The sequence below is a fragment of the Rhopilema esculentum genome, chromosome 1 (genome assembly GCF_057945365.1).
Source record: "Rhopilema esculentum isolate cy_ngs chromosome 1, ASM5794536v1, whole genome shotgun sequence".
Lineage (NCBI taxonomy): Eukaryota > Metazoa > Cnidaria > Scyphozoa > Rhizostomeae > Rhizostomatidae > Rhopilema > Rhopilema esculentum.
The window spans coordinates 1,884,611-1,911,117 of record NC_142815.1 but is presented as its reverse complement, the minus strand read 5'-3'; the positions used below and the strand labels follow the sequence as shown (position 1 = coordinate 1,911,117).

At 38.6% G+C, this 26,507-nt stretch overlaps 1 protein-coding gene across 1 annotated transcript; it reads right to left on the bottom strand.

The window, feature by feature from the left end:
* Positions 1 to 13,063: 13,063 nt before the first annotated feature.
* LOC135690321 (uncharacterized) lies at positions 13,064 to 21,233 on the bottom strand. Its single transcript, XM_065207839.2, has 3 exons — positions 21,090 to 21,233; positions 17,686 to 17,750; positions 13,064 to 15,727 (listed from the first exon to the last, which is right to left on the bottom strand). The coding sequence occupies exons 2-3, from the start codon at positions 17,745 to 17,747 to the stop codon at positions 15,163 to 15,165; spliced, it is 627 nt and encodes a 208-aa protein (XP_065063911.1). The 5' UTR covers positions 17,748 to 17,750; positions 21,090 to 21,233; the 3' UTR covers positions 13,064 to 15,162.
* Positions 21,234 to 26,507: the final 5,274 nt, after the last annotated feature.

Sequence of the window (26,507 nt, the reverse complement as noted above, 5' to 3'; positions counted from 1 at the left end):
AATCCTATTGTTTTACAGTAAATCCATAGAAATCCTATTGTTTTACAGTAAATCCATAGAAATCTTATTGTTTTAAAGTAAATTCATAGAAATCCTATTGTTTTACGGTAAATCCTTAGAAATCCTATCGTTTTGGCTGGAACCTCGATCGCTTTTTAAATAACTGAATTGCCATTTGGAAAAAAACCGTTAGCGTTCCCTTGAAGATTGAGCGCCCCACTCAGATGTGCCCCCACGCCGTAGACCCCCTTCCAAACGAAGATAGGGGGGTCTAGGTTCTATCTTCGTAGGCTAGTCTTCTCCCTTAGAGAACAGAAATATTATCAAGATATAATAAGAAAAGTTCTCTGATTTTATCTTGATATTATCTAAACACTTGGCGTCAGATCGAGATTTGAAATAGTTGCCGAGATATCGGATTTAAAGATATTGTTGGCAGTCAGACTTCAGCCATCGAAAATACCAAAGACAAAGGGGCTAGAAGGGGTGCAGCCCCCTAAATAGGCAAAATATGTAGCATCGTCTGTGTACGTGAAAAAACTCAGTTCGACTGTGTACTCCAGTTTCGTATTGCTGCAATATTTTCAACCCATTGTTTTTAAGAGTTTCTTAATTCTAGTTGCATTTATAGGTTTATATATATATGCAATTTTTCATGTTAGGAATATGTTATACAACTAATTTAATCTGTCGTGCATCGTGTTTGTGGTTCGTTATTGTTAATGAGAATGTCTTTCGATGTTTGCGTCAGTCTATTTTGTTTGTCATTGTGCCATCTCTATTTTAGTTGTTATTAGTCTATTTTACGTTAATTTGTGTCATTGGGGTTTTGTGTACGTCACTCGTGTTGCTAAAATCGTATGTTCTTTTAGTGCAAGTCCAGTCGAGTTGAAGTTGTCCTCTAATTTAGTCGGTAGGGTGTAAACGTGATTTTAGATGTTCGGATAGCCGTTGTTATTTCGAGAAGTTTGAAGCAAACCAGTTTTGCCGAAGTGAGCCGTTTAGCCGTTGTTGAATTAGATAAATTTATAAGAGGCGTAGAGCCAAGAAATCAGAACACGCTTATCAAATTTTGTACTATCTTTTACTGTCGAATCTGCGAACACAAGCCTGTAAAACCCTCGTAAATTCAGTGGTTTTAATCTCGTATTTTTTATTTCATAATTGCAGCATATAAGAAACTTTTGAAGTTGGTAGTGAACACCTTTTTTGAAACTTGTTAAGAATTTTTTTGCGTCCATAGTTGAAATTAGCTGTGAATTTTTTTTAAACAAGTTTTTTGTCAACCACTTTGATCAAATTTAATGAAATTTTGGGTATTGCTTTATCAAATCTGAATTCATTCTTAAGTTGTTGCCTTTTTTAGTACTTAAACTTTTTAATCTTTTCAGAGCATCCAACACTCGTTTCTTAAAGCACTTTTCTTAATAAAAAGAATATCTTATAGTTTAGGTGCACCCCAAATATCTACAAGATCTATTTTCGTCTGTGGTAGTGAAAGGGGGGGGGGGTGATGCCCACAAAAACAAACAAATTTGCAAACAAATTATACATTATAAACTAATTTAAAGATGAAGATTTCAATTCTGACAGTTTTTCAACTTTTTTCATTGACATCCTCCATCTTAGTAATTTTTTTTACCAAGACGTATTAAGAAACACTGCCAAATTCAGTGCAAATTCAAAGTGGCTGCACAAAATTACAGCTAGATGCTGGGCCAGTAATATTCCCTTTATGCATTTCTTTACCAGAAAAAGAGATAACTTCCAAATTACATATAATCCCAAAAATTGCAAACTTTTCAATTGAGAAGTGCGCACATGAAAAAGAAGGTGTTTGAAAGTACCTTGGACCCAAAACCCGGAAGATAGTTATGAAAAACGGAAAACCCGGACTTGGAAATTAGAAAATCCTGAGACAAATATATATACTTCAACATGTTTCACCTTTTCCCGTGTTCTGCATTAAAATACCTTCGTACCAGAGGTGGCGCAAGAAATCTTCCGACAGAGGGGCTGGAGCTTCGGACAGGGGGGCTAAAATAACTAAAATAAGCAGTTTTCGTACGTTATTTTGTCAAATTTGCTCCGACAATAAACTAAAATTTCCTCCGATGGGGGGGGGGGCTAGATTCTTCCGACGGAGGGGCTGTAGCCCCCTTAGCCCTCCCCTGGCGCAACCACTGCTTCGTACCCGCAGTTATTACCAACAAGAAGGTAAGGATCTACCCAGTCTGCAAGGCACAGGGTAGATCCTTGCCTTTTTTCTCCAAATGAAGTTGCCATCAGTGTTTGCGTAAGAACAGAATTTTAGGGAAATTTGTCATAGATTGCGGAACGGAACGAGGGAATTCTACACACTTGCCGGACGCAGATTTTCTCAAAATAATGCACGGATTGCAGAAATTTCAAAATGTTTAGCGGGATTCTTAACCTCCTTGTTGGATAGGATTTCATCATCGCATGTTTTGATCTTGTTAATATATAAGTTGTTCATAAATAAACTTATATCCATCCATTCAGAGGTGGCGCCAGAAATCTTCCGACAGAGGGGTTGGAGCTTCCAACAGGGGGGCTAAATTGACTATAATATGCAGTAGTTTTCGTACGTTCTTTTGTCAAATTTGCTCCGACAATAACCTCAATTTTTTTCCGACAGGGGGGCTAGATGCTTCCGATGGAGGGACTGTAGCGCCCTAGCCCTCCCCTGGCACCACCACTGTATACATTCTATGCAATTTGCAATTTTGAGCAACGATTTATCTCAAAAACGAGGATTTTAGCCATAAATGGGTGCTTCTTCGGTGAATATTCAAACCTGTCGGCGAATGAAGATTGTCTCCCTCACTTTTTTGCCAAATGAGGCCTGAATAGCTAGAGCGAAAAAGCTAGCAATTCGACTGCTTACATCCCATTTATTTAAGAACGAACTAAGAGCAATGCTGCCTCGGATTTTCGAAAAAAATTAAGAACAGTTAGCCTGAACTTAAATTTACTGGTTCTTATAAAAAGAAAAGAGTGCACTTGAGATCTAGTCCGGGACGAGACCCGGGTCGATTAGCCGGGGGCCAACCCGGGTTAGATTAGCTCTGGGCAAAATCGAGTTAGTAAAAGGTAATGTGTCCATATAAAAGGACTGCGTATACCCAACATGTCAAGTAACATCAAAATAACGGCTTGTGATTGGTTAGTATTCTTGCGATGCAAAACTGCTCACATGAAAAGCTAACCTCACAGCAGTATAGATAAACAAAACGACCGTAATGGCTGGGGCGATAACATGAAAAATCACATGTTTCTGAAAACCCCCGCAGAGTTACTTGCTTTAGCTGGACACATTACCTTTAAGCCCCAGGTGAAACAGCGACAGATAAGCCCCGGGGCGATCACGCGACAAATTAGCCCCGGGGCGAGTCCGGGGTTAGTTTGCGTCAAGTCACTCTTCATTTTATTTAAAAGATCTTATGATTCACCCAGTACAGGAGGCGGCTTACATTTTCAAGAAACGTACGAGAACCAGAACAAAGGATTTCTAAAGGTTTTTGAGGACAATTAAAAATAAATTCATCCATGATACAAAAATCTTTTCGAAGTTTTCTTCTAATTAAAGAAAGTAATTTTGAAAAACCCACAACATTTGTTTTGACGAGACGTCTTAAAAATTGCTTCAGAAAAGAACGTTTTGAACACATGCTTCAGGTTTTGTCGAGCACATATAAATCGGTATAAATCCGTGGAATCAAGGTAGGAAATATAGTTTTAAATTTCTCTTCCTATTTCACAAAATGCTTGTGCTATAATGGATGTCTAGTAAAATTCAGTGCGATAAAAGGATGGATTGAATAAAATTCTCTTCTGCATTTTGTGGTAAGGCGACACTAAAATCTTCCTGTCCTGTGCTTTCATAAGAGCTTTGAGGGTTTGGTCAAATCAATTTCATGGCCTGGGACCGAGTTTTCAGTCTCAAAATAAAAAAGTCTGGATCGAGCTTCCTATTGTTTTGAAACACCAAAATTCGCAGCCCGTTCAATTTCAAAAGAAAGAGGGCCCCAAACAATAGCGGGAAGCCATACCTCAAAACCAATGCTTCAACGATATGGATACGCGAGAACTGCAATGCTGTGTGTATGATTGCTGAAAAAGAACAAGGCCAGAGCAGCTGAAAACATTGCAAAGGGTGACAGAGAAGGCTGTCTCCTCGCATGGGCTGTCCTGGGCCCTCTTCCCGGATGGCGACACTCTGCTCACATTAGAAGCTCCATCCAGCCTTTTTATAGCAAGTGCGAAAAACCCATCAACATTTAGGCCAAAAGGCCTCACGATTCTTGTGGCAAAATGACCGCATGCACACTCGGCCAACTTTGCCAACTGTAAACACGATACTCTCTTTTTTATATAAACCAAAAAATTGGGAGGTCCAAGCTTGCTGTTCCACATCTTCCCAAAACTCTGAGGTGGATTGCTCTTCATTTGTTACCGTGAGAGTGCACAGTTAATAAATTTAGGTACGAGCAGGGTGTAGTTAGTGCTGTGGTGTAGGGGTGTGACCCCCTGAATTTTCATAAGTTGGTCGGTAAATTTGTAGTTGCTTCACATAATCCGTAGTTTGAATGTTGAAAAATTACCTGGCTTTTTTAATAAAAGAATTTGCCCAAAAGCTTCAAGTTAGGATTATGATAATCCTCTCAAACGTCCTTCTCAAATCACGGGCATATGCCTCTAAGCAGGGTTCTCCCTCATTTGTTAAATTGTTGCTTCCAACGTTGAACGCCCCTCTGCCACGACCATTCAATTGAACTGAAAATGGAAACATGACCTTGAAGCTCTTGCCTTAAAAATCCAATTTTGAATTTTGGCTCTGAAGATATAGTTTGCCAATGATATCAGGGGCAGCTCCAGCTGGTGTGTCAGGTACCACGCCCTTTTGGACCACGCCCTTTTTTTCCATGTTTAAGACATTTTCTTCCGGAGGAAACACCTCTTATCTCCCAAGAAATGTCATTGCATGTGACGATCTAGATAACGTAAGATCTAGATAACGTACACCCCCCCCCCCGACGTTTTCTCATAAGGTTTGCAAGAAACTCAAGAACCAAATTTCTGAAAAAGTAGGGGGGACTATTCCTCTCCCATTCCCCCCTTGGATCCGCCACTGAATGATATCGTCGTGAAGCTGTTTCAAAAACGTTCAAAATGTCATTATGTCACATGATCAGATAGCCTTTCGTCAGATGTTGATGTTTATATTCATACCAATATATCAATGAAGACCCTTCTAAATCCTCTGATAGAAAGCTTTTCTGTAAATTGTGTAAAAAAACATCATACGACCTAAAATGTTCACCGAACACAGCCCAAAATGTGAAACCTTTATGATTTCTTTTTATTCGTCTTATTTGTAGTCATAGTCACTTTCTTTTAGACATATGTTACTGCCCATTCGTATTGCTTCATTTGTTTTGTTTTAGTTAGTTCCAATGGCGGCGCCAGCCACTAAGGTCTGGGGGGGGGGACAAACCAAAAAATTTAAGCCACACCCTTTAACCACCAGAAAATGCCCTTTTACCAACAGGGAACGCCTATGACTAACTTTTGTTTGAAAATTAGCAGTTTGAAAATCATAGGATCACAAAAAGTACGGTGTCAAGATATTACCCCTCCCCCAACATTTTCTCATCGAATTTAGACGAAATACAAAATCGATTCTGATGAGAACTGGGGGGGGACGTGTCCCCCCAGTCCCCCCCCCGTGCCGCCGCTACTGGTTAGTTCCTCAGTAGCTGCTTAAACATACAAGTTGCCTTGTCCTAGTCTATTGATGGTAAATGAAAATATCAAATCTATATCATAAATGGTTATGTTTACACTATTAATTTATCTTTATTAAGCACTTTGACATCCAGGTTTTGGGCTAATCCGAAAGGCTCTAATACGAGGGGAATACGATATATAGCCAATTCGGGGATTTGTCGTACTTGTCTGTTTCATTAAACCCAAGGCCCCAAACGCCGCAATGTGCAATTGGCTGCACGATCCATCAAATGTGACGTAGTTGAATATGCTTGCTTAAGCCTGGTTCCCACTTGGTCGTTTGGGTCGTTTGGGTCGTCAGAGTCGTTCCTGGAAGACACATTGGTTTCCACTTGGTCGTTTGAGTCTTTCGAGTCGTTTGTTGTTGATGCTGTTCATTGCTTGCACCATGCATCGCTCATTTAATTTTGGCGGCATGCGTGGAAGGAACGATGAAAGCATTTGATAAACAACAACTGATGTTGCAAAGTCAACTATTTCTACCTCTGGTGACTTTGTACAGACGACGATGTTAGATCACTAAATTTCAGTGCAATAGCTTGCCATGATTTGATATTTTTGTATTTATTTTTAAACTATTTCCAGTAATTGTTATAATGGCACTCGTATTTTTGAACTTCTTCCATGAAGCTTTCTGTGAAATATTCAGCTATCTTGTTCTTGTTCTAGTCAAACACGCGGTTACAAGAAAATCTCCTATTCTTGAAGAAAAAGTTACTAAAGCGTGGGTCATTTGAGTCGTTTGAGTCGTTTGTCGGTTTCCACTTGCAAAAATCATTCATGCGTGGGTATTTTGGGTCGCGGAGATAGAATTTTTTCTATCTCTGCGACAACTGTCGTTTGAGTCTTTCTGGTATTTTGGGTCGTTAGCAGGTCCGTTCCCACTGTGTCTTTTCAGCCGTTTCGGTATTTTCCAACGACCCAAACGACCCAAACGACCCCAAGTGGGAACCAGGCTTTAGGCCATACTTGTTTTCACCAATGAAAAATCTATTGCCAATATTTCACAGGAAGGATCGCCCAGCAAGTCTTCTCAAATATTCATAATTTCTATAGCAAAGAGGTATTTGTGGCGAACACAATCGCACGCCGCCCTGGAAATGTAGCCGAAATATTCGAAAATGAAGTAAGAAGTATAAGTTTTGCAGGGGGAAAACTGAAGTTTAATGACAATACAGTTTCAAAAGAGTGGAGAAAGGCCCCCCCATAGTGGTTGTGGTTCACGCATTCACGTGCAATTTTTTGACTTTCACGCATTAACGCACTGCAAAGTTGGATTTTCACGATCATGCAAACAATGAATGTAATTTCAGCTATTGCTCTGAGATTCAACTATCATTCTTAAATCATAATTCAAAATTTCATTTACGAATTCACAGACAGTTAAAACCTTTCCACAACATAACGCAAAGAAAACACATGTTTAACGCTTCACGTAGGAATCTTAATTCACGAAATCACGCATAAGAATTCGAGATTTCACGATTTCACGCACGAAAATACGGTCAATAACGCATCACGCAAAAATATGGGGAGGGGGGGGGGCAAGAAAGCATTTTACTTTCATCCTTAAGAACTAAGAACGCATCTCAGAAACGCAATTAAAACTCCGGACAGCAGCTTCAAGCGTTTGAAAACCTTTTTCGGAGGCCCCGAAAAGGACGGGATTGGGTGTGGCATTTTGGCCGTTACGTGGAATCATTGATTAGTAAAATTGAATTTATTATCGCCGCTGTGCTTTTTGGATGTTTAATAACCAACTGTTGATATCTCTACATAAAAACTGTTGCTGCTAATTGAATTGTTGTACTTTATGTGAAGCAGATCTTCCGTATAACTTCGCAGTTTTACAAAATCGTCACTTTTGGCATTAAAGGCATTGAGTCATGATAAAATGGATTGGGTATACCCTAAGTGCCAAAATTCGCTGAGTCATGATTTCCATGACTGCGATGCTATTGGTTGACCTTGAACTGGTCACATGAACTCACCTAGTACTGATTGACAAAACAGTTTCCATAAATAGCAAGATGTCAACAACGGATGCAAATATCACATGAAACAGCAGCGATCACGCCGATACCAAATGACCCCCTATAGAGAAGGCCTATGCACCATGACTCAATGCTTTTGAGCCGAGAAGCTGAACCCACCGGGCCCACATGCCTCCGAGCCTCCATAAAACGAGATTTGGAGCTCATCAAGGCTCCCCCATTGTACTTCCCCGAGCTGATGATCAATAAAGTTTCATTAAGGTTGCTTTCATTCATTCATTGATTTTCATTGTTCATTCTTTATTCACGGTAACCCCGTCGGCAAAGGCCGCTTTTCAGGGGGCCGTGAAAAAAATTAAAATCTACAATTTACAAGTAAAATAATCTACAAACGAAAATAAATAATTTAATTACAATGAAAAAGAAATTTAAGATCAAAACATAATTGTCATATAAGCTTTAAAGTCGATGTTTAAAAGCATTTAAAGAGGCATTTCCGCACATGTACACCACGACATGTACACGATTTTTGCCCATTACTGGTTCTAAAAAGAGGGATGCGTCAGTCAGTCTCAGTCAACTGGTCGAAAGTTAGAAACAAATTAAGAACAAGCTGAGGCTGAGCTTTTGCAAAATGCAATTTTGAACAACGTTTTTTCTCAAAATCGAGGATTTTTAGCGATGAGTGGGTGCTTTTTCGTCGAATATTCAAACTTTTCGGCAAATGAAGGTTGTCTCACTCACTTTGTTGGCAAATGAGGCCTGAACACCTCCCTAGAGCGAAAAAGCTAGCATTTGCACTGCTTACACCCTATTAGATTAAGAACAAATTAAGAACAATCCAGCCTCCGATTTTCGAAAAAATTAAGAACAGTCAGCCTGAACTGCAATTTACTGGTTCTTATAAAAAAAGAGTGTACTGGTTTCAAAAAGAGGGATGCGTAATTCAGTCTCAGAGTTTCTCAACTTGACCGTGCCCTGTGATGAGTTCTTTGTAAAGATATCTGAGAGATGTGTTGGTGAAAGACCATTTAGGGATTTGTAAACGATCGTCGCTGTCTCTCGTTTATGATGTCATTGATATTTGGCCACTTTAACCTTTGTATAAGCAAATCAACAGGTGCATCATAGCTACTGTTTGTTACAACTCTGGCAGCGCGATTTTATAAAAAGAGAAAGAGAAAAGAGAAGGCAGTGATTGCCTTTTGTTTTTTTCCGAATTGAAATGTCGCGAAACTGTGCAGCCTTCAGCACAAACTTCTACCCAGTCCTTTTTCGATCTGCGTGTGAAAATGTTGGGCGAAAGGTTGGATCGTTTTACCAGGGCTTCAGTCTGCTGGATTCCCCACAGCTCCCCCACACAAAGCAACAGTAGCGGAAATGCGGTTCAACGATGCCACTATATATTTGGCTACGAATTTCTTGGGATAGTGTTTTCTTAACATACTTTAAAAACCCTATGGCACGAGAGACCTTAGCACGCAAGAAGCTAGTGTGCTCATCCCAAACAAGATGTCGATCAAGCTGAATTCCCAAGTGCTTAGTTTTCTTAACAACCTCAATCTGTGAGTCACCTATAGCAAAGAGGGGGACTGGACTTTTCCTTCAGAGATCTTTTTAAGATTAGGTCGAGATCCTACAACCATAGCTGGAGTCTCAATAACATTTAAAGATAGTTTATTACCTCGAAGCCACTGCTTCAGGCAGTTCAAGTCTCTATTTAGGTTATCGCTGAGATTATCGTTGTTATTGGAAGAATATCATATGGTGGTATCGTCTGCATACATTGTATTGTATTGTATTGTAGATTATCTAATGTTAGTTTTTACAATAGTAAATATACACTAATTAAGACTAACGTGAAGCAATTTCAAGGATTGCATAAGCCAGTTCATTTACTGCAAAACGAGCATGCGCACTTGTTTTCACGGAACCAAGTTTTGATCAAATTCTTAAATTGTCTAGTATTTTCTGCTATCTTTATTGATTCCGGAAGTGAATTCCAGATTTTAGGCCCTTGAAAACTTAATGATCTGATACCATTATTGGTAGTTCTGGCTTTTGGAATGTCGTTCATACAGTTGAGTGACAACAGAGTGCAGCGATCTAAACCCAGACTGTTTGGAAAAAAGAAACCTGTTTTTGTCAAGGAAGTAGTAGAGTTGGTTGTAAATCAGCTTTTCGAAAACCCTGGACGGAAACGACAGCAGCAAGGTCTTTTGAATGAACTGGGCAACTCGTTAACATTCTTCTCCGTGTTACTTAAACCCGTTGGCTGTAATATGAAGGCTTTGAGCCATTCAATGGAAGTTGTGCAAAAGGTCGATGCAAGTTCAAGGGTTATCCATTCAAAATTGGGTTTGAATTGAAACAAGGCCTTGGATTATCGTGAGGATATTTGTGGTATCAAAAGTCTCAGGTGTCCTGAAGTCTGCCTGGTGTCAATGACAGTATCCATGGCAACAAATACCACGCGAATGGAGGCCTTTTGTGACAATGTCTTAAGGCCCCGTTACACGAAACGATACTCAACAAGAATGATGTTTTCTAAGCACAATAATTTATTCTTTGAATATTCTACCTTGCATTCCGATAAAACGGGGCAGTGGCATGCACCGACAGGACATGAATGGGAAATTAAAGCGTCCCTTCCCTCCACTAGCTTACAGGTCCAGCCTGACCAGACTGGTACCACCTGGCAGGGTTTCTTAGCTCAGGGCTACGCACGATGGCCAACGGCTAACTCGGCGGGAGGACTCCAGGGGTCAACGGCTTCGGGCGGAAGAACTTCTGGAAAGAGGGATGGTGTCCCTTTGAAAACACTGTAGAGGTAGTTCTGGGGGCCATCTCTACTATTAGCCCCTTAGTTTTATCTATGACCATGACAACAAACCGAAACTCAGATTTTGGGATAGTTGGAGGTTTATGGTAGCCAACCTTCCGATAGAAGATGGTACATGATGATGATTATTCCGATAAAGAATTTTTCAAAGACTAATCCATTTGCGTCATCGTCTTATTGTTTGAGTATTCTTGTCAAGGTGAATAAATTGAAACTAATTTGATTTTGATCCTGACTTGAAGAATATTCGGACAATAGAAATGCGGATGTACGGAGGTGAACTCTTTTCTGTGCTTTGGTATGCAACTTGAGCAACAGACAGGAGTGAATATGGATCCCGGTGATTCAGGCACCGCACACCAGTCCAAAAGAAGTGGGTGGGCTGAGAAGGGTGTGACCGAAAATTTTCCGAGGCCACACTCTTTTGAACGCTTGAAAACGCCCCTTTTAGAAAATACTTGCTTCTTAGATAATAATTACTATGAAATAGATTAACAAGATAAGACGCCAAGAAAATGAACAAAAATGGGTTCCCAGTCAAGAAATGCTGCTACATCTTAGGGTCCGTTAAAGTAAACTTATCCAGAGTTGCGCTAGAGTAAACTTCTAAAAATTTCTAACCCGTTATAGAGTACCGAAGTAATGACGTCATAAAAATATATTTTTAGAATTTCTGAATTTAGATCCCAGAACCTGAAAGTGCATCAGAAATTACCTCTAAATATGTAAAATCAGTTAAAAGCATTACGAATTGGCTGAGATATGGCCACTTGAGCACAGGCTCTTGCACCATCAAACCTCTGTAATTTGATCTTAGTTCATAACTTTATGAACCAGGCCAGAATAAAAGTAATCCGTTAGCAAACTTGAAATCTTTCATTGGCCATATCTCGCCCACTTTGGAACATATCTAACCAATTTTGCATATTGAAAAGGATTTTATGCTGTACTTTCAGATTATGTGGCCAAGTTAAAGAAATTCTAAAAATAGATTTTGGGGACGTCACACTTCGGTACTCTATTGCAAAAAGTGGGAGGGCTTTAGCCCCTGCTAAAGCCCTGTGTGGTGCCTGCGGCGAATGTCCTCGAGAACTTGTTAGAATATTCTTGCAGGAAAGAATTGCCAAAAAATTAAAGCCCCAACTCGGTAAGGCAGCTTTTGTTACGTTCCAGACGTTGTTGTATGTTCCTTTTTGACATAGCCCGGTAAACATGGCGATGGTTAGGCGATGGTATGGTCAATGAACGCGAGAAAGACCAATAGAAAACGAATTAAAGTGGCATTATCGAGCACCAACTTATTCCTTTCATGGGAAGGCCTCCAAAGCTTATGAATATTGTCTGGAGGTAGACTAGACTTGCTCCAAGTCTATTTCATGCTTGAGAGAGGAGTATTTGTTTCCCTACTGTTGACTTCTGCGAAGGAGACGCACGGACGGAGAAGGAAAAAGCCATCTAGACTGGAAACGACGGGGCGTCCACCATATGAGCAGGTCAGAGAGAGTTTATTCTTTCTTGGCAAGAATATTCTAACAATGGAAAGATGTGGTGATAAGATTATTCTTTGAAAAATTCTTCATCGGAGTACAAGCAAGAAAAATAACAGAATATTTTTCCTTGTTGAATATTCTTTCGTTTAACCGGGCCTTTATAATGTCGCATCAAGTTGTATAGTATTTCACACGTGACAAAACCAGTGAAACTTCAGAAAACCTTTCATGGTGAGGAAAGTCCCTACCAGGAGGGACGGATTTAAGCAACAATGACTGGGGAGGGGAGTTTTTACACACTAATTGGATCTTGGACCTTCAGGTCACTGGGAAATGCTAGAAACGCCCCTTTAAAAAATTAGGTTTTTAACTTTCAGGTAGAGATAAACAAAGTAAAATCTTGGAGTTGTTTTGTTACTGCCGACTACCAAAAAACGATTTTTACGGAATGTAAGCAAAATTTACCGAAGGACACAGCAATATCTGGAGGGTGTCGCACCCCCACATTCCCGCTCAATCCGTCCCTGCTTACCGGAGAGTCCCCCTTCGGAAATTTGAATGACCAGACAAGTTAGGACGGCACGCTGTAGAGAACTTCTAGAAGCCACACCCTCCAGGAGGAGGAAAGGGAAGGATCTTTTTCAAATCCTCGTTCAAAAAAGGGTATTTCTGTGACTATTCTCGATCTATATTTTTGGCACTTTTTGGCACAAAGGAAATGTGACAATCGATTTTCGACCACAGGCCCGGATTGCCAAACAATGGAGAAAATAATGGAGACTGGCAAACAGGGTAGCACAACAGCTAACGACGGTCCTAGAATTATCCAAAAATTTTTGTTGCACGAATAAATATGCCTCCAGAAAATATTTCTTTTGACATTACATTAAATCAGCGAAAGAAACTGAGAAAAAAGTAAACAAGAGTTGCTTAATACGAAAATATGAAATTAAAAACTAAGCGACTCTTAATTAAGTTGAAAAGATGGAGTGACGTCACTCTTATGGCTACAACATTAATGAAATAAAGACATTAATGAAATAAAGACAAGCGAAAAACGGTTTTAAGATCCGTTGTTTAACGACAAATGGACAAGAGAAGAGTTGTGAAAATACTCACTTTTCTAGTTTGTGAGAGAAAGAATTAGATTAGTTGCGAGAATTGGAGGATGCTACAGGAAGCAAGGGGGCATACCCCCAACTTTTTGATAGGCAGATAAGGGAAGGTAGGCAGGCAGGATGAGTGGAAGTAAGGGGAGAAGAAGGCATGGGGTATGGAATCAAAAGGACAGTGACGTATAGGGGCTAAAATATGAAGAAAGTTAATGGCGATATTTATGAGGGGAGTATTGTTGAAGAGGGACGAAAAATCGTGGTGATGCAAGGGGAATGTCTGAAAAGCTAAATCGAAGATAGGAGAAGGCATGGGGGTATGGAATGGAAAGGACAGTGAGATAGAGGGGCTAGAATATGGAGAGAGAGAATGGCGATATCTATGAGGGGAGTATTGTTGAAGAGGGACGAAAAATCGTGGGGTTGCAAGGAGAATGTCTGACAAACAGAATCGAAGATAGAAGAAGGCAAGGAGGTTTGGCAGTGAGATGAATGAGATAACTGCATACAGGAGGGGGCTAAGAAGGAGATTTAGGGTTTTTTGAAACCTAGAAGGTGCAGAAAGGCTGAAGGGCTAATGGGAAGCAAAATTATAGGCAGGGTGAAATCGAGTGGCTTTTAACTGTCTTATAATATAAACATACTGGTCTGCAGAGTATGGCAAATACACACGAGACCAGTTTAGCGGCGAAGGCCTCAATTTGACATTATGCATCAAATTTAGAGTTTCAGTATTGCGGAAAACTCTTTTCTTACGCGATAACAAAACGTGTTTGGAAGGCGGCAAAACAGCGAAAATACATTCGCGCGCGAGATTGCGTCGAAAATCATCATACTCTGCAAATCCGTAAATATATACATAACCTATCACTTTAAACTCGAAAGGAGAGAATGGTCCATTATCATGTCGTTTATCGAATGTTCGTTCCCTAAAAGTAAGCAAGGAAGGAGATTCACCGCTTAGAAATGTTATAGTAAGTGATACTAACTAAGTTAATTTACTTTTGAATTCAAGGGAATAGGAATCTCAATTTGGACGCAACAGATTTGTCCTGTCCTGGGCATCTACTAATCTGATTGGGCACAACCTGACAGCTGTCAATCAATAGATAGCGAATGAGATAGAGGACTGTGATATTGACCAATAAGAACTGCTATCGTGTTCTTGGAATATGCTAGAACACGATGAGCTCACAACACTTACGTCATCTGATGAAAGGGATGTGGAACTGAACCAAAGCACAGCATTTATGTTGAAACCGGGGTGGGGGACAATTATCTCACAGCACACCCCCTGACTTTGGTCAGATAAAGAAAGGGGTATTAAACATAGCTCAAGTATAGCATTCATGGTCAAACCGGGGGACTATTATCTCACAGCACACCTCCTGACTTTGGTCAGATAAAGAAAGAGGTATTAAACATAGCTCAAGTATAGCATTCATGGTCAAACCGGGGGACTATTATCTCACAGCACACCTCCTGACTTTGGTCAGATAAAGAAAGGATTATTAAGCGTAACTCAAGTATAGCAATCATGTTTAAACCGGGGGACAATTATCTCACAGCACACCCCCTGACTTTGGTCAGATAAAGAAAGGGGTATTAAACATAGCTCAAGTATAGCATTCATGTTGAAACCGAGGGACGATTATCTTACAACACACCCCTTTACTTTCGTCAGCTAATGGAAGGGGTATTAAACGTAACTTAAGTATGTAGCATTCATGGTCAAACGAGGGATAGGGGAGGTACGGTGAAGACAAGGAATTGCATCAACGATGGATCTGTAAAAAGCAGGCAGGATTTGTCCTAAACGCCTGCCCAGCGACAATGTGTCACTAGATTTCCATCGCATTACAACAAAACAGTTTTATGTACAACAGAACATTTTATAAACAGCTAATTCATGGTCACCAGGATTCATCGCCGCCTTTCTTTCCAACGTTCATGTATGAGTCAAGCTCGCTATCAAGATCTTCTTTTGATGGCTTCGATCCACTAGCATTCCCATTTGCCCCTCGTCCACGCCCCCTAATGTTTCCCCTTCCACGGCCACTGTTGAATCCTCTTCTTGCACCTCTTTGTCCACCTCTTTGTCCACCTCGCTGTCCGCCTCTCTGTCCACCTCTCGGCGAAAACCCACCGCGCGATCCACCACCTCGCGGACCACCACCGCGCGGTTGACTAAATTGTCCGCGTCTTGCACCTCTTCCCCATTGTGAGAATCCTCTACGTGATGCGACATTTCCGCGGCCACTGCTAGGAATAACTCCAAGTCTAGATTTTGTTGATACAGCGCCAAGGCGGTTTTTCACGCTCCCGGAAGCCTCAGGCTGTCTAGTTTCATCCAAGCGCCGTGACATCTGTTCTGCCAGTCGCTTATTCTTTGCGCTTGCTTGCGTCGCTTGCGCCTGTCCCGCGCGAACTTGTTGAACAGAACTTGGTTTTGCCTTGGTTTTCATTATATCCGAGAACCTGTTGTTTAGATAGCGAAAAAGCAAAAAATTTAGTTAAAAAATATACTCAAAGCTGTTTTAGTTGGTATACTAGTTTTTTGAAAACAAAGCTTGTTACCAAACCTGTTATATTTTCTTCAAAATAAAGTCTGGTTAACTGGCTGTTGAAAACACAGACACACAAGCACCATGAAATTGTGAGGACCTGAATTTTTTTGGGTGCATTTTTGGCAGGTATCAACTATTTCGGATTTTTTTTATTTTTTTTCAATTAGTTAAGCATAGCAGCCCATTCAGCAATGCTGGTTTACAAGGGGTCATGCATCTAGACTAAAAGAAAAACTAACATAAAATAGACTGAAGTAGTTACAATAGATCTAAACACATAACATAACATATGTAAGATGAAATACATAACACAATCCCTTCCAAACCACCCTACCCTCGCAATCTCCATAAAAACGTCTGCATGGAGCACCCTGTCATTCTTGTATTCATGTACAATCTCTGTGTTTGTGCCAAAAGTTACGTACATGGCTTAGAATTGCTTCAGTTTGTTTAGTATTTGATTCAAACCAAACTACAACCTTCAGAAAAAGGGCTGAATTATCTCAAGAGCTGAATTTTCTGAAAGAGAATACCTAAGAACCACAACTTTCCACGCAAACAACAAAAAGGGGTCTCTGAGAGTCTATGGGGCAGAGTCGGGGCCCTAGAGGCTAAATATATATATATAGATTTGAAAAAGTACTCTCACAAAAACATGGATAAATTTTGATGAAAAGATTACTTTACATGATTCCTTCAAAAATTGTGGGAATATGCAAAAATTTCCTAAAAAAATTTTCTTATGATACTGAACACAACTTAAAGGCATTTTTTGGACACAGGTAAAAAAGGCTTACAGCCACTCAGTCATGAGCAGTAGACCAATCAAATTGCACACAGAGAAAAACACGTGAACAGTTTCTGCCTTTCTGCAAATCAGTAAAATCCTAAAGCAGCGTGCAGTGGTTTCACGTGAACAGTTTCAAATTTGTTTCTTGTGTGCTTGCTCTGATCAATTTGGCCTAAGTTATTTTTGGATTTGATGTCCTTAAGCATGTCAAATGCCTTTAAGTATAAGACAAATACAATTTTTTGTTTTAAGAAAAACTTTCTAGGTACATCATTTAAATTGACCTCGATGAGGTTTTGTGTGGCAGGGTTAAAAATTAGTTTACTTGACTTCTACTATTTTCATATCTTTTTGCATCACGTAATACCACTTCATGTGGCAATAGGTTATTTTTTGTCCTTTGCATATTTCAGAAAAATTCTCTAGCACAAGGTTCTGGGAACCCATAAAACAGCAAAAATTCAGAGTGCCTTTCATTTAGAAAATCATAAACAGACCTGATTATGATAATTATAAAGATTTACATAGTGAAATTATTAGGTCACCTTTTTTCGAAAAAGCCATTAAGGGCTAGAAGCTACAGCTAAATGCATATTTTAGAAAAATTCTCTAGCACAAGATTTTGGGAACCCATAAAACTGCAAAATTTCAGAGTGCCTTTCATTTAGAAAATTATAAACAGACCTGATCATGATAATTATAAAAATTTACATAGCGAAGTTATTAGGTCACTTTTCAAAAAAGCCATTAAGGGATAGAAGCTACAGCTAAATGTATAATTTTCTCTTTATTTCATTAATCCATATTTCTTTCCTGCGCATAAGTTTGGCTTTGTAAGATTTAGCAGCAAGCAAAACTCATCACAGACAAAAACATATGGCTGATCCTAAGCTATTTAATCCATTAACAGATTTTAGCTTTTTTTGAATTCTAGCAAAAATCAACTTTTTAATTGCTAATAATCTATGAAATATTATTAGTTTTCAGAATTCAATTTTGGTTGGTGATAGAATCATGCAAAAATATGAATCTAATAAAGAATGATGAAATTAACAAGATGATAACTTAGACCAACGTACCTGTCGCTTAGAGTCATGGTAGTGGTGCTTTTAAGCACGATCTTTCCCATGTTCATACTCATCTCCTGTCATGAAAAAAGCATATTCAATCCAAGAAAAATTAGCATCAAAGAAGAAAGTTATAAAGTTTCTAAAAGGCTAAAGATAATATTTATATATATTTTTTATTATAATATCCATTAAAAAGTTACAATACATAAATACAAGCTACGCTACTTACAAATTTACTTTACAATACTACTCGGACGATACCCAGAGAAGCAAAAGACTATGACTACCCCGGGGCCATAGACACAGAGGTTAAAATGAACTACTATAGTCTGTCTCAAATTACATGCGACAAGAAGTGTCTGCGATCAATTCGAATTTAAGAAGGGTGGTTTAGGTATCATCGCAACTACTGCTATATTTATATATAAACAATATGAAACTGAAAAAGTTGTCCTTTGCTTATCTTCTCAGAAAATTGTTTCATTATTTTAAAAATTATTATGTACAAAATATACTCAAAGCCACGCAAAATGCATGTGCACTATTTTTGTACAGATGATAAACGGGCAACATTCAAAAATTCACAATTTTAAATTTGCTTATTTTCCTCGTACAATGTCACCTTATTTTCAATTTGTATTGTCACATTATTTTGTATCACATGCAAGCTAGTACTATTTTGTAATCTTTTTTAACACCAGAGCATATAAAGGGGTACCAAAGCACTAAGAGGGGCACCAGAGCACTAAGAGGGGCACCAGAGCATTAAAAGGGGCACCAGAGCACTAAGCGGGGCACCAGAGCACTAAGAGGGACAGTCTTTGGGCCAAAACCATGCACAAATGATGCTGAAAAAGAAAATATTTTTCTTCTACAAATTACCATTTCATTATTTTGTCAGCACAACTATCCCCTGTTTTTGTCATGTTTCTGTTGGGGGTTCTCAAGATTTCTCTCTGGCGAGAGGACTGATACACAATTTTTGGGACACTTGTTTACAAGGATTAGAAAATAACTCAAGCTTAAACAAAAAACTTTTCTTAAGGGCAATAATTTTCTGAGGTCAAATTGGCAGAGATTCTGTGGGTAGCAAATCCAGTTAGTTAACCAAAGAAATTATTCTCATCAACCAATATTGCTATCAAGGTTTTTCTGTTTTCATTTTTCATGAAGGGAAAAAAATGTTGGGGAGGGTATCCCTAAGCTGGATAATTTTCAATTTTTCTATTGTATATATATATTTAAATGCTTGTGATAATTCTGTATATTTCCTTTGATTCTAATGCTGTACTCAAATGAGGGTAGTAAACTTTAATTTTTTGTGTCTAAAATGTTGTGCCAGTAAATCATATTGATTGATTTTAAAATTTTGAAGTTCTGTGTTTTTTCTGAAATTGAATTTTTAACTTTTTTGTATTGATGTCTGCTGAAGTTCTTGAATTTTTCAGATTGTTCCTTAGGCATATACAGATGTACAACGATATTTTAAAGAGATGGATTGCCTAAATCTTAAACCCTATTCATTAAGATTGTGGAATAAACAACACTTAGACTAACAAGATTGGAGGGCATCATTTATTTTCACAACTTCCTCAATCTTGACTATTTTAGGTCCTTAAAAATAATTACAGGAAATTATAAGATTCTGAACAAAAACCATCAATTTAAAGAGCTGGTCTTCACAATATTGTTGCTTCCTTGTATATTGATGATCAAACCACACAAAAGATAGCATTCATGCCTAGAAAATTACATGGAATCCTTAAAGTAGTTTGGGTTTTTGATTTAATATTATCTTTTCCTTTTCTGGGAAATAACTACTTCTACCTTCCTCTGCTTTGATTCATTTTCAATAGAGTTCTCAAGTTTGACATCACAAAAAAACAATTTTTTGAATTTTCGAATTTTGACCACATAACATGAAAGAACTTCATAAAATACTCCCATTATGCAAAATCAGTTAAATTTGTCAAAAATCGGGTGAGCTGTGGCCAATAAAAGATTCGAAGTTCGCTAACAAATTACTGTTATTTTGGCTCAGTTCATAAGAGCATGTATCAACTGTTAATGCTGGTAGTGGCAGATATTTCTTTATAGGAAACAAAGGTCGATGTTGAGTACTCCAGTTTCTTAATGTTCTGGAAATTTTAATACTTATTGTTTTTTAAGAGTTTCTTAATTATGATGTCATGAATGATGTTATGAAATGTTCGTGACCCTTTTTATCCGGTCTGCAGAGTATGGCACTTTTCGACGAGATCTCCGGTGTGCACGAGCAAAAAGCCTGGTGTGCCGGTGTGCACCACCAAAAATTTCTGGTGTGCTGGTGTGCACCGACTATTTTCCCCTGTTGTGGTTAAAATTTGTGAATTTGCATTTCACCGTAAAAATGCGTGTGAAGTATACTGTTGAAGATAGCGCAAGTTTTTATTTGTATATTTGTCAAGTAAGATTCATGATATCTCAAATTGTTCATACACAACTGTGCTTGTTTATATCAGCTGACATTTTCTATGGGACCACACCAAGCCACACCCATCTTAGTTGCCACACCCAAAAATACCTGGTGTGCAAGAGGTTTTGCACAAAAATATCTCCGGTGTGCACATGCCATACTCTGCAGACTGGCTTTTTATCACATCAAATGATTGGCTTCTGTTCTGATGCTGTATTTAGATGTGGGAAGTATATTTTTGTCTCTTGTTTCCCTAAATTTGTAGGCCAACAGGGTCATGTTCTTGGATTTTACAAAACTTTGTTGTTCTCAGTTTCATCACAATTCAATAGTTTCTCAATTTTTTTGCTTCGAGTACTGAAGTTTCTTAGTTTTTTCTGACTATCCAGTACTCGTTTTACATAGCCAGATTCTTATAAAAAAATGAGTGTAGTTCGTTTCAGAACTTGCGAAAACTTCATCAGCAAGAAATTGGGCCTAACTAAATATTGCAAATAAAGAAATAACTGTTGACCTAGAATTTAAGAACATTGTATGCCTATGAAAGGTTGCAATCTTTAGGTTACTTGATTGAATATATATCCCCCATTAAAGCATACGGCAAAAGAATAGTCTACTATATCCAGTTTTGGTTTTATGCACGAACGATGTCAAAAAACACCAACAGAAAATATATGTTACTCGCGGAAAAACCTTGTTAGGAATCAACTTAGTTCTATCTGCAGAAGTAGATAACATAAAAAGTAACCTTTTCTATCAGACATCTCAATTTAAACAATGGCGACAGCATTAGAGTGTATTTTGAAGATACATCTAAACACTGTCTGCTCCACAACCTCCTAAACGACAGAGTCAACTCCAGTCGCTTAGACGAGAAAACAGTTGACAAAATAACCGAACAACTGTTAATTAACGACGAAATATAAAATGAGTCATGAAAAAAATCATCTTTACTTACGAAATATGTGACTTTCGGTCCAAGGAAACCTTCTCCTCTCTTGATCAATTCGGATGTTTTGCGAAACCCTCAAAACGGTTTTGAAATTTCAAAATGGCGACAGGACCTTCGGGCGTTTGGGAGGCTCGTGTTGGCTTCGAGGTTCCCCGGCGTACATTTCCACATTTCCAGGAAAAAGATACGTTTTATTTATTTACATATGTTTCGTTTTCTGCTATGGACGCCTTTTTAATGAAAGATAATATAAACAACAAATTTCAAATAAATTAAACTCTTTTTTATAGGAACCAGTAAGTTTAAGTTCAGTAATTTTTTTCTAAAATCTGAGGCTGGATTGTTCTTGATTTGTTCTTAAATGAATAGGGTGTAAGCTGTGTAATTGCTAGCTATTGTGCTCTAGGGAGGTTTTCAAGACTTAGTTGCCAGCAAAGTGAATGAGACAACCTTTATGAACCTTCATTTGCAGACAGGTTTGAACGTTCACTGAAAAACATCCACACGCATGGCTAAACATCCTTGTTCGGAGATAAAACGTTGTTCAAAATTACATATTACAGTAGCTAAGCCTCAGCTTGATCTCTAATTGTTCTTAACTTTCGACCAATTTTGAGGCTCGTGCAGGGGCGAAACTACTGGGGGGTATGGGGGGTGCTGCACCCCCCCAATCTTCAAAAAAGCAGATTTTGTCGGGCAAATTTATGGAAATACCATCTAGAAATACGTTGTTGAGAAAAATCAATCAATAATTTTTTTTCTAAATGTATGAAACTTTCATCATACATTCATAAGGAGTTATGCCCCAAAATTCTCTTAAGGTTTTACACTTACGGTTCGAAAGTATTGCACCCTTCGCCAGAAAATGGTCATACAGACGCCAAAGTTTTTTAACTAAAAAAATTCGAATGACCGTAACAAGTAACAGAAAGTTTTAATCAGTTCAAACGGGAATTAATATAAAATTTATCAAGAAATTGTAGTTAAAATATGAATTGCAAAAAACTTTCGAGTTTATTCTATTTCTGAAAAATATCCATGATTACAAAAACACGAAAATTGAGCTTTGATGATAGGTGTACCTGTAAAATACCTCCAATAAAAACTTTCCCTTGCTTGAGGGATTTTGTTATGGTGAATTTAGAGATACGTACTTTGTGCTTGGGTGTCTAAAAATGTTGAAATTGCTTCCGGAGCAACCGAAAATTGAAAATGAAACTCAGAAAATGCAACTGAAGACAGGCCTTACAAATGCTTGCTTTTTGGAAACAAATGTTTATACCCAACACCAGAAAAACTAGAGGCATATTTCTTGACTTTAAACAAACAGCCTGGGCCGATGATTTCAGCCCTTGAGGCGATGTGCTTCAAAAATGAAGTTCATGTATGACACGCCCTTTCATCAAGCATGCCACGCCCTTTCGTCGGGCATCTAAGCTTCATACCCCCCTAATGAAAATAGTGAAGTTTCGCCCCTGGGCTCGTGTTCATATATAATTGTTAATATAAAAAGAAGAGGGTAAACGTCTGCAAAAGACCAAGTGCTCTTATAAAAAAGCGTGTAGAACAGGACGGTTCTAAGTAGCTACTTCGACTTTCCCGCTTAATGCGATCATCAGGCATTTTGCATGCTTTTTACTAGACTATTTGTGTACAAAGCATAGTGACTAAAGAAAATTACAGTTTACCAGTCTGCCATGAAGTGCTCTATTCCGTATAGGCAGAGCTGTACCAAGACCCTCCAACTATCCCAAAATCTTTGGTATTAATAGATATTAAAAGACCTGTCAATCAACAATTGACCAATCAATGAGCGAGATTCAACTCAGACGGCTTTGATTGGTCTCAAATGATTGACAGGCCTCAAACAACTTGCCAATCAATGAGCGAGATTCAACTCAGACGGCTTTGATTGGTCTCAAATGATTGACAGGCCTCAAACAACTTGCCAATCAATGAGCGAGATTCAACTCAGACGTCTTTGATTGGCCTCAAATGATTGACAGGCCTCAAACAACTGGCCAATCAATGAGAGAGATTCAACTCAGAAGGCTTTGATTGGTCTCATATGATTGACAGGCCTCAAACAACTTGCCAATGAATGAGCGAGATTCAACTCAGACGGCTTTGATTGGTCTCAAATGATTGACAGGCCTCAAACAACTTGCCAATCAATGAGCAAGATTCAACTCAGACGTCTTTGATTGGTCTCAAATGATTGACAGGCCTCAAACAACTTGCCAATCAATGAGCGAGATTCAACTCAAACGGCTTTGATTGGTCTCAAATGATTGACAGGCCTCAAACAACTTGCCAATCAATGAGCAAGATTCAACTCAGACGGCTTTGATTGGTCTCAAATGATTGACAGGCCTCAAACAACTTGCCAATCAATGAGCAAGATTCAACTCAGACGGCTTTGATTGGTCTCAAATGATTGACAGGCCTCAAACAACTTGCCAATCAATGAGCAAGATTCAACTCAGACGTCTTTGATTGGTCTCAAATGATTGACAGGCCTCAAACAACTTGCCAATCAATGAGCGAGATTCAACTCAAACGGCTTTGATTGGTCTCAAATGATTGACAGGCCTCAAACAACTTGCCAATCAATGAGCAAGATTCAACTCAGACGGCTTTGATTGGTCTCAAATGATTGACAGGCCTCAAACAACTTGCCAATCAATGAGCAAGATTCAACTCAGACGGCTTTGATTGGTCTCAAATGATTGACAGGCCTCAAACAACTGGCCAATCAATGAGCGAGATTCAACTCAGACGTCTTTGATTGGTCTCAAATGATTGACAGGCCTCAAACAACTTGCCAATCAATGAGCGAGATTCAACTCAAACGGCTTTGATTGGTCTCAAATGATTGACAGGCCTCAAACAACTTGCCAATCAATGAGCAAGATTCAACTCAGACGGCTTTGATTGGTCTCAAATGATTGACAGGCCTCAAACAACTTGCCAATCAATGAACGAGATTCAACTCAGACGTCTCTGATTGGCCTCAAATGATTGACAGGCCTCAAACAACTGGCCAATCAATGAGCGAGATTCAACTCAGACGACTTTGATTGGCCTTAAAATGATTGACAGACAATTAAAGCCATTTTAATATCAGTCGACTGCCTCTTAACATTAAATATTTTCGATAACAGAGAATACTCTTCTGGATGTTAATCACAGAAAAAAAAAACACAAAACAAGGGCAAAAAACTGAGGGATTAAATACAATTATTATGACATGTATCGAAGATTACATTGTTATTAAAAGTATTTAGACGTTTCTAGCGAAGGCACTGTATCATGTTCTTTCAAAATGGCTGCCCAACTTAGGCCATCCCTCTTAATATACTTGTCGTACAAACACATAACATAGCAAATGATGTGGTATATAATATGCACTGGAATTCAGGGGTGCTTGAAGAGAATCAACGGACATATCCCAGCGTTCTAAGAATGATTTCAAATCCTGTTCAATTTGAATTCGAATTTAGCTGTATTCAAGTTTTATGGAGTGTCTGTTTATAAATGAGAATTTTATCATGAATGGTTGAATGATCCACATTTACAACCGTTCGAAACAATAACAACAATAAGGACTGTGTTTTCTATTTTTAATAAAGATTTGGAGATGAGGGCCTACAGTGAATCAAACGATTCGGGTTGACAAAATTTTTGATAACAAGGATCCGACATAAAAGCTTTATAAACCGAAATCTCCATAAAGCGGAAAAAACTTTGCTCTAGGTCATAGGAAGTTATCCGTTATTTGTTTGGTGTTGCTAAGCTATTAAGGGGGTCGCTGATGTCATGGGCACTTCTGTAAAAAATGCACTTTGGTTCCCTTGCCCCCTCTTATCAAAAGGCAACAGGGGCGGTTGACCACCCACGCCCCCTTCTCCGGCGTCCCTGGGGTTAGAGGCTCTTTCCCTTCCTAGCTATGTCTAAATAATGATTTCCTAAACAATGGAAAGGAACTAATTTAGGCGAAGAATGTGCGTTTAAAGGAAGGTGAGAAATTTTGCCCCATGTTGGGCGCCATACGATGAGTCGTTTGAGCTCGATAGAATTCGGTAAATAGTTATATGACAATATACGGAAAACCTAGAATTCCATTTGGCTTAGAATATCTGTTGATTAGAGGTGTCCGCTACTGACAGGTGCCCGCTACTGACAGGTGTCCGCTACTGAGAGGTATCCGCTACTGAGAGGTGTAAACTGATGGTATTGTTTTTGTTTTCACAAATTTAGGTATGCAGTATTCTTTAAACTAAACGCCATCTTGATTTAACATAATACATTGCCATGGTTACGGATGCTAAGCAACAAATCGAAAATTCTATTCTGCAAATTATAAGAGCAGCTAATTGATCAAATATGAAGTCTTAATTTTTAAAATAAAATGACTAACAAAAATAAAGATAAGTTCCAAAGATATAGACATTAAATATCATTAAAGAGCTAAAATGAATCTATTTATTGTCATGTAATATGTATAAACTTTGTCTGGCACTGAGAGCTTGCTTATGCAGGCATATGACACTCAAAGGAATGATAGTTTAGTATAAATATTAAAAGAGAAAAACAACAAATTTAGTCTATTGGATGAGTAAACTCGCCATCCTTGTATTCAACGAGCATGCGTGTTAACAGGAATCACCAATACGCATGCTCGTTTAATGCAAAGACAGGGAGTCCTGACTCATAAAAAAACTTTCTCACTGCCCGACCAAATATGTTATAACAAATAATACAATTAACGATACAAGTTTTTAAATTATGGATGGCGCAAATTAACATTCTACATTTTAAGACTCCCTGATACAGATTCTTCATAAATTCAGGCCATGCGTTGGACAAAATGGCTTGTTTTTCTCTGTCTCCCTAAATTGGCCTTTAATTATGGTATAAATAGACTGTATTTATTACTGAAATGACGTCATCTCAACAGCGATTAGCATTTCATAAACTACAGTAAGTATAAATATACATGCTACACTGATAGCGATATTCGGCTCGGTGGACCATTGAACTTTTCTATCGTTCTTTAACCAAGCTGTAACCCAGGAAAAGGGAATTTGCAGGGACCTTAAGACCAGAGCACCTTAGTACTGAAAATGTTTCTATCGGATAAGGTGTTAACTTTAACTAAAGGTGAATCCTAGTTGATAAGGTGACTACTACTAGATAAGGTGGTTGTGATGGAGATCTGGTATGGAGGGGCATTCAGTATTTGTAAAATTGCGTTACATAAACTGCTGTACGGCAAAATGAAGTAGTATGTTAGGTTTTCTTAAAAGTTAAGGTGATGTCTTTCAAATTAAGGAAGCATCAATCAGTTAAGGTGGATTTTAATAGTCAAAATCAAGGCTCTAATGGCAAAGAGAGATATTTGCCAAGGTTTCAACCGTCTAC

Excerpts from the sequence above, each read along its gene's own strand:
- LOC135690321 (XM_065207839.2), bottom strand. The coding sequence starts at position 17,747 with ATGAGTATGAACATGGGAAAGATCGTGCTTAAAAGCACCACTACCATG. Across the intron at positions 15,728-17,685 it reads ACCATGACTCTAAGCGACAG|GTTCTCGGATATAATGAAAA; the intron begins GTACGTTGGTCT and ends TCTAAACAACAG.